Source organism: Diabrotica virgifera, chromosome 9 (assembly GCF_917563875.1).
Source record: "Diabrotica virgifera virgifera chromosome 9, PGI_DIABVI_V3a".
In the NCBI taxonomy this organism is placed as follows: Eukaryota; Metazoa; Arthropoda; class Insecta; order Coleoptera; family Chrysomelidae; genus Diabrotica; species Diabrotica virgifera.
The window spans coordinates 130,038,717-130,047,257 of record NC_065451.1 but is presented as its reverse complement, the minus strand read 5'-3'; the positions used below and the strand labels follow the sequence as shown (position 1 = coordinate 130,047,257).

The window sequence follows — 8,541 nt, the reverse complement described above, 5'->3', positions numbered from 1 at the left end:
AGAAAGTTTTTAAAAAATTTGAACTTTTTTAAAAAAATTTAGATTGCAAAATTATTATGCAAAATTTATCAGGTCGATTTTAATGAAATTTGGTGGACGATTTTAGTATGTTATAAGGATTTTCTATGCGAATTACGAAGGTTCTAAGTGCAACCAAAGTTGATGAAAAACACTGAATAAAAAGAGGCTTATTTTGCCCCCTTATTTTGTATTTATTGCAATTTTGCAGAAAGGGTAATAATTTAAGGCATTTTTAACTAGTTGTGTATCATACAAAATTCAATTATCTTTATTTTATTTTTCTACGACTTTGTTCCAAAACGAATCGTTTTAAAGTTATAAGCAAAGAAAGCAGGAAAAAATCGACGTTTTTCGAAATTTTTAAATATTTTAATTTTTTTATTAATGTTCCGGGCATATTTGAGAAGGAGCATAAGTCAATTATTATTATTTTTTTATAGGTAGGTAAATACACAACATGTGTTTAAGCAAACCAAGAACCATTCGCTTACATAATAATATGCTATATGCCCCGTGTTGGCTTAATCCGTTACTGTTCAAATTTATTTCTTACCTTTTAACCTAACAACTATTAAACAATGGTTTCGAATTCACCTGTATAAAGTTGCGAGTTGGTCAGGTAGAAAAGTTACGAATTGGCCGGTGTACATTTTGATTTAAAAAAGTTTGTCATTAAGAGTTACGAGTTGGCGCGTGTCCAAAAAAATAATTAGTTTCTTATTTCAGTTTAAATAAACTAATAAAAATATTATTTATACCTACTTATTAGATACCTACCTAGACATTAATAGCTTCATTACATGAAATTATAATAAGATAAAAATTATTTTTTTAAATATGTAGTATCAAATTAAAAAAAAAATAAATGTACCTATTGTATTTTATGTACACATACATAATTAAATAATGCAGAAATATTATTTACACTTATTTTGGTGTCTTTGATTTGGTGGTAATTTTGGTGTCTTTGAACTCGAGGCATTTTCTTACACTGAATACAATTAGACTGAGGAATAACAACTAAAAATTTCAGACCAGCCGTTCTTCAAAAACCGGTCTCTTCATAAAAAATTTTAACGATAAAACTTTTTTTTACAAAAAGTACAAAAGATAAAACATTGACATTGTTATCATAGCATGCTTTAAATATAGTCATTCAGTTGCCAAAAAATGAAGTTCAAGAAATTATTCCTTCTGGGTGTGACACTTCTAATGTCACTGAGTATATTAAGAAACGTCATCCTGCTCATTTACCATAATCGAAGGGTCTCTTAACTGCAAGTATTTTTTTACGCAAATCGCAGGTTATGCATCTAAAACCTTCCGCAAGTAACATGACCTCTCACTAATGAAAAGTTAATGGGAACCGAATAAATGGGGTAATTCCTAATGATCCGGTAATGACACTTTCTTATTTGCAAGGAAACAAATTTAGTCGGGGTCGGACAGTTCGACCACGGGCCAGGTACCTGTTTTAAGTACACCGATCAGTTGGACCACGACCCCTCTTTAAGCGGATTAAAACAATCACTATTTACTTAACATATTATTTATTATTGAGGTGAATCGTAAGAAGACATAATTTTTACAAAATCTTTTTGTGATGGAAAACTATCTACTATTAGGTAGTACCCTAATGATATTGTAATTATTTTCGAAGAATTCCATTAAATCGATTACAAAATAAAATTTTATCGTCGTCGAACTGAAGGGTGGGCTTAACTTGAACTTTTTCAAAAAAGGACTAATGGAGGCACTCGTGGTCCTACTGACCGGTCCCCAATTTAGTAGCTTTTTGCCTCTCAAAGTAGTCATACTTTAATTTATTTATTATTCAAATGGAGTTCTTTAAAACTAAAAGAAATAAGGAAGCGTGTAGCTTCAAAGGTTTTTGATGACCTAAACGAAAACCGTAAACGGTCGAGATGTTTTAAAAGTGATTGCCTTGGAAAATTATGGACCCTTCCAGATAATACTATGCCACAATTGCGCGGGGAACATAATCACATTTCGGATCCGGAAAACGTAAAATTAAAGAGGATTGTAAGTGAAATTAAGGATAGTGTAAGAAACGATAATGTGACAGTAACAAATGTGTACCGTGTGCAAGTGCGGCGGTTTCAAACACTCCAGCAGTTGCAGCCGTATTCCCAACGTTTCGGTCAATAGATAGTGCTTTATATCGGGCACGATATAAAAACTACCCACAACTTCCGAGGAATCTGGAAGAAGTTTCCATTCCACAAAATTTGAGGCTTACATCTACCGGTGAAAATTTTGTTGCGCACGAATCTGCGGATCGCTCAATAATAATTGTTGCGACATTAGATAATTTAAGGAAACTTTCTAACGACAACCATTGGTTCATGGATGGTACATTTAGCGTCGCTCCTCCATTTTATAAACAGGTATTTACTATCCACAGCCTTACCATCAACAAAGTGTTGCCGTTAGTTTATTGTTTGCTAACTGCTAAATCGAGAAATACGTATGTTACTTTATTCCGTATTATTAAAGATATTGGGATTGATAACCGATTTGAAATGAATCCCAACATCGTTACGGTAGATTTTGAATCGGGATTGATCCCAGCAATTCAACAAGAATTTCCATTGGCCAGAATACGTGGGTGTTACTTCCACTTTTGTCAGTGCATTTACCGTTTCATACAACGTAATGGCTTATCTGAGGACTACAGTAGAAATGAAAATGTTCGTATGTATTGCCGAATGTTGCTGGCTATTGCATTCATTCCAGTCAATAATATTATTGAATGCTTTGAAAATTTAAAAGATGATGCTCCATTGCTAGTATTACCTCTATTTGTCTACTTTCGTGAACAATGGTTGGAAACCATCGATCCGACTTTATGGAATATGTATGGGATTAGAAGGCGAACTAATAACGATGTGGAAGGATGGCATAACCGTTTTTCTAGGTTGATTGGAAAATACCATCCGAATATTTATCAATTTGTTGAAAAACTCCTTGCTGAACAAGCAACCACAACCTTACAACAGATTCGAGGCGGCCAAAATGTAGGCAACAACAATAAAATCTATCTTCAAATAAATAATAGGATTACTAGATTACAAGAACAATTTGACGATGGCGATATAAACGTCTATGAATATCTTAGTAAAGTCTCTTACAATATTAGTAATCCTATTGCTTTGTAATTAATTAGAATGTATTCCACAACTTTAACGCTTTTGTCATTTTGTATTCTCTTTTTTTAAATCTTTAAATGTTTTAATTTTGTTTTGTCACTTTTCGAGTAAACGGTAAATGTGCAAATAAATATGCGTTGTTTTTTCAGATTTATGAACTAGTCCATTCTCACTATACCTCATGTCCTATACCTATTAATTATATCTGTTTAATGACTTTATTTGTGAAAATTCAGAATTGCCGATTAGTGTGAAATGGTTGTAATTTCTAGAGGAATCTATTCATGTAGATTTTATTACATTTGAGTGACATAACATTTTCCATAAGATGTGTGCGTTCTCTTTTAAAACCGCTGAATTGCCGTTCGTTGAATGGTACAGAGATATGATGCTTTCGTCAGGACAGGACATCACCTCACTTATTTCAAAAATTAATAAAAATAAAATAATATTTTATATTTGACGTTTGTCGACAAACTTAATGCTCAGGGAATCAGGTAACTAAATAAAAAATGTTGGTTGCCAGGTAACGTGCAGTTTGTCTGTTAAAAAAACTTTGTGGCATAGAAAGGTCACTTTTCTGCACAAAAGTCATATTTCAATTAGGTGAGAAAACATAAGGTTCCTTAACTTAACTTAACTAATGTAACAAGTGCATTAACTGGTACGTTTTTTCACGAATGGAAAAATTGACAGGCAATCTCATGAATGAAAAAAAGTCACTAGGCATGTGTTGCATACAAAAATTTTCTACGGCCCTATAGAAATAATAAAATCAAAATAGATATTTTGAACATCAGATAATTATTAAGGTTGCTTCTAGTTTTGAATAGCTAGACCATAATGTAGAAGACTTAAATTTTCTAAATATTTCTTCAAAATAAGCAAATGTCATCCGCTGCGTAAAGCTGTGAATATTATTCTGGTTCCGCCATTTCATAAAAGTGACATATTCTTTGGATTTCTCTGGCAGTAAATTTATTGTCTCCACATTTATGCCATATCTATGATTTCTCCCAGAGTGTATATTTTAAGTTTTGAATCTTCCCTATCCATAATAATAGTAAGAACAACTAAACTTACGTGCATAGAAATCGGCCCACCTAAAAATTTGGTCATTTTTGAAGTCTCGTATTTCCTAAACTTGTTGGCCGATTTAAGTGATTTTTTTAATATGTTATGGCCTTATTCTTCAACAATATCGCTGTAATAATATTATTGCTAAACAGATAAGTGTTATTTTATACCGGGTGTAACAATGATAGTGTGTTTTTTCCTCAAAGTTCGGAACTCCCTGTGGAATATTCTAGCGTATATAAAATATTGAAATTAAAACTCAACTGTAGCCTTAGGCTTTCTTAACATTTTGCTTTTTGATTCATTCGCTTTTGTTGGATAATAAAAAAGTTAGGTATTTTAACAACTAGCAACGTTCTTCATCAATACAGGGTGTTTCAAAATAAGTGCGACAAACTTTAAGGGGATATTCTGCATGAAAAATAATGACCGGTTTATTTATAAACATATGTCGTCAAATGCTTCGTTTTCGAGATACGGGATGTTGAATTTTTTTCAAACTGACGATATATTTACTGCTCTAAAACCGGTTGAGATATGCAAATGAAATTTGGTGGGTTTTAAGAGGTAGTTATTGCGCATATTTGACATACAATTAAGAATTTTATATTCACCATTGGCGTGCATACGGGCCATATTACCCGGTCATATTACCCGTATGCACGCCAATGGAGAATAAAAATTCTTAACTGTATGCAAAAAAATGCGCAATAATTACCTCTTAAAACCTACCCAATTTCATTTGTATATCGCATGCAGTTTTAGAGCAATAAATAAATCGTCAGATTGTACGAACAACTTCAACATCCCGTATTTCTGAATCGAAGCATATGAGAACATATGATTATCAACCTAACGTTCATTATTTTTTCATGCAGAATTACCCCTTAAAGTTTGTCGCACTTATTTAGAAACACCATGTATTGATGAAGAACGTTGCTAGTTGTTAAAATACCTAACTTTTTTATTATCCAACATAAGCGAATGAATAAAAAAGCAAAATGTTAAGAAAGCCTAAGGCCTAAGGCTATAGTTGAGTTTTAATTTCAATATTTTAGATATGCTAGAATATTCCACAGGGTGTTCCGAACTTTGAGGAAAAAACACACTATCATTGTTACACTCGGTATAAAATAACACTTACCTGTTTAACAATAATATTATTAAAGCGATATTGTTGAAGAATAAGGCTATAACATATTAAAAAAATCACTTAAATCGGCCAACAGGTTTAGGAAATACGAGACTTCAAAAATAACCAAATTTTTAGGTGGGCCGATTTCTATGCACGTAAGTTTATAATACTAAATAATTAAATAATTTAAATTATTGACACTTACACACGTAAAAACATGTGTAGTTCATATGCTGTCAAAGTCAAATGTGACTTGACAATTTATTTTCGGTATGGTGTGGACTAACTGGACTAATCAATAATTGTGTTCGCATATGGAAACCGTGAAATAAAGTTAACGCTGTGGCATTTTTTAATGTCTTTTTACATTTTGTCACTCTAACTATAAACAGCTGTTTTAAGTGCAACAAACCGGTGTAATATTAGGAACTTTAAAAATGGGGCGTAGAAAAAGCTCTTTTTGAGTAGTGGTTGTAAAAAAATGGATTTTACTCACTGTTTTTTTGGTGCGGAAAATGTGATTTTCTGCATTCTAGTAGAAAAAATATTTTTTATTACTTCTAACAAATTGATTTGATAAACCCGCTCTCCCTCTTTCGATAGGTACCCGCAGAATCATCCTAATTAAATTGGTTTATGTAGAATAATATTATAAATATTTAGCCTCTAGGATAAACTTTAATTTTACAAAAACTATTGCATGAATTAATCTAAAAATTTTTTGCAAATTATTTACTATATTACCCTACTTTTTATGCAATTGCAAAGCTATATCTGTACCTTAATACAAGAACAACCAATGTCACATTTTTGCCAAATTGAGATATTGGTGGCACCAAACTCAATTTTCTTCAAATTTTTAGTACAAGAACAACCAATGTGATATAATCATTTTTGAGGGTCGTATCGAAGTTTTACGAAACCAATGTCAATTAGGATTTTGCACACTAATTTGTACAACAGCAACCAAATAAGACATTGGTTTGTAAACGCAGAATTTTTTCTATGCAGTAAGATCCTATTTCCAGATTGGTTGTTCTTGCATGTTGTGAATTGCGTTCAGGAGTGTAGCGCTGTTGTAGACATTGGATTATTTTCGAACTAACAGACTCCAAAAGAGAGGTTATAAACGTTATTAGAACGCAGATGTCAGTATTGGATTGTTACTTTCCTAAAAAAGTTAATATTGTAATAGTTCAGTTGTTTTTATTTGCTGTTTGTAAGTGAATATAAATAATAGCCGATCCAAATTAATAATTAGTTTGTGCTCAAACGAACAGGCTAAATTGGGTAAGTACATTTGTAAATTTACCAGAATTTCGACATATTGCTATTCATTACTCGTAGTGTATTATACAAAATTAATTATCTGTTAAAGCAGGGAATAATTTAAGAAGATAAATGAGTAAAAAATTAAAGAGTATTTTAACTTAACCTCATATTTGATACTTACTATCATGCAATCACTTATTGCGTCATATTAGACTTTCTAAAGCAAATTTAGAAGTGGTACTATTTTTGTCATAATAATTATTATTATTTAAGTTTATGTACATATTGACACAAAAGAATATTAACAAATTATATGCTATGATTGCCTAATTGCATTTGGAGTTAAAAGTGAATCATTTAAACTGTGTGTTTGTTTAATCTTACTATTTTTTTATCTTCTTGGCACTATTATAATAGAGGATTAAATTGTTGATACGATATTGTAAATTTAAGCAAAATTGCTGAATATGTGTTTTGATTCAGCAAGTCAGTTAAACGAAGGCCGTCAAATCAAGCAAAGTGGATGTCGTCCTGAAAATGAAGAGGAGCCAAGTACCTCGACTTCAAGAAATATTACTTAAGACAAAATCAGTTTTGGCCCTGATGTTAGTATGTCATTTTCATCTTCTGATGAGTATATTCCTGAAACTAGTGACTCTAGTAGTGATGATGGAAGCAGTTTACAGCAAATCCGTAAAAAGAGTGGATGTCGTCCTGAAAATGAAGAGGAGCCAAGTACCTCGACTTCAAGAAATATTACTTCAGACAAAATCAGTTTTGGCCCTGATGTTAGTCTGTCATTTTCATCTTCTGATGAGTATATTCCTGAAACTAGTGACTCTAGTAGTGATGATGGAAGCAGTTTACAGCAAATCCGTAAAAAGCATATACCCCAGAAAACCTTGAATAATGAACAGTGTGACAATCAAATACGCGGGAAATTAAAAGGACGTAAATCTAGAAAACGTGTCAGGAATGAAAAAAATTGGATAAGAAATATCAGAAAAAGAGCTAAGGCTGAGGGCAAAGAATTTATTAATAGCGTAGGAAAGAATGTACCGGCCAAACTTCTACAGCCATGCTGTAAAGAAACATGTAAAAAGAAATGTTACGAAAAATTTTCGGAAAATTATCGTGAAATATTGTTTACAAATTTTTATAAGACATCAGTTGAAAGTCAGAATCAATATTTGTGTGACCATATGGAAGAGATGCCAAAAAAAACTGAACGAATAAGGACAGATAATTTAAGAAGTCGTCGACAATTTAGTCGTAAATATTTTCTCGAAAAAGAGGATACTCACGAGAGAATAGAAGTATGTCAGACAATGTTTATGAATACATTGTCAGTCACACATATGAAAATTAGAACTACTATCGTAAAAAAAAGGCAATCAGTTGTATGTGCTCCAGATGGAAGAGGCAAGCATGGACACCAATTGAAAACATCTTATGATGCTGAAAAGTATGTAAAAGCTCATATTCAGATGTTTCCAGCAGTTGAAAGTCATTACTCTCGTAACAGAACAGAAAAGAAATATTTACGGTCAGACTTAAATATCTCCAAAATGTACAGGTTATACAAGCTTTACTGTGAAGAAAATAAAATTTCTGATATAGTTAAAGAGTGTGTTTACAGAAAAATTTTTGTAGAAAAATTCAATTTAGCATTTCGTAAGCCAAAAAACGACACATGTGCAAAGTGTGACCAGTACAAGATTATCATGGATTCAAGCAATAATGTCGAAGAAAAATCGAATGCATCTGCTCTTCACAAAGAACACTTAGACCTAGCAGAATCTTCTTACGATGAAAAGAGAAATGACAAACTAAAAAGTCTAGATGATTCTCAATATGCTTTATTAC

At 31.9% G+C, this 8,541-nt stretch overlaps 1 protein-coding gene across 1 annotated transcript; it reads left to right on the top strand.

Moving 5' to 3' along the window:
- The first annotated feature begins 2,750 nt into the window (after window positions 1-2,750).
- On the top strand, window positions 2,751-3,200 carry LOC126891368 (uncharacterized). Its single transcript, XM_050660543.1, has one exon. The coding sequence runs from the start codon at window positions 2,751-2,753 to the stop codon at window positions 3,198-3,200; it is 450 nt and encodes a 149-aa protein (XP_050516500.1).
- Window positions 3,201-8,541: the final 5,341 nt, after the last annotated feature.

Bases quoted from the DNA above. Each gene is read 5' to 3' on its own strand.
- LOC126891368 (XM_050660543.1), top strand. From the start codon at position 2,751: ATGTTGCTGGCTATTGCATTCATTCCAGTCAATAATATTATTGAATGC.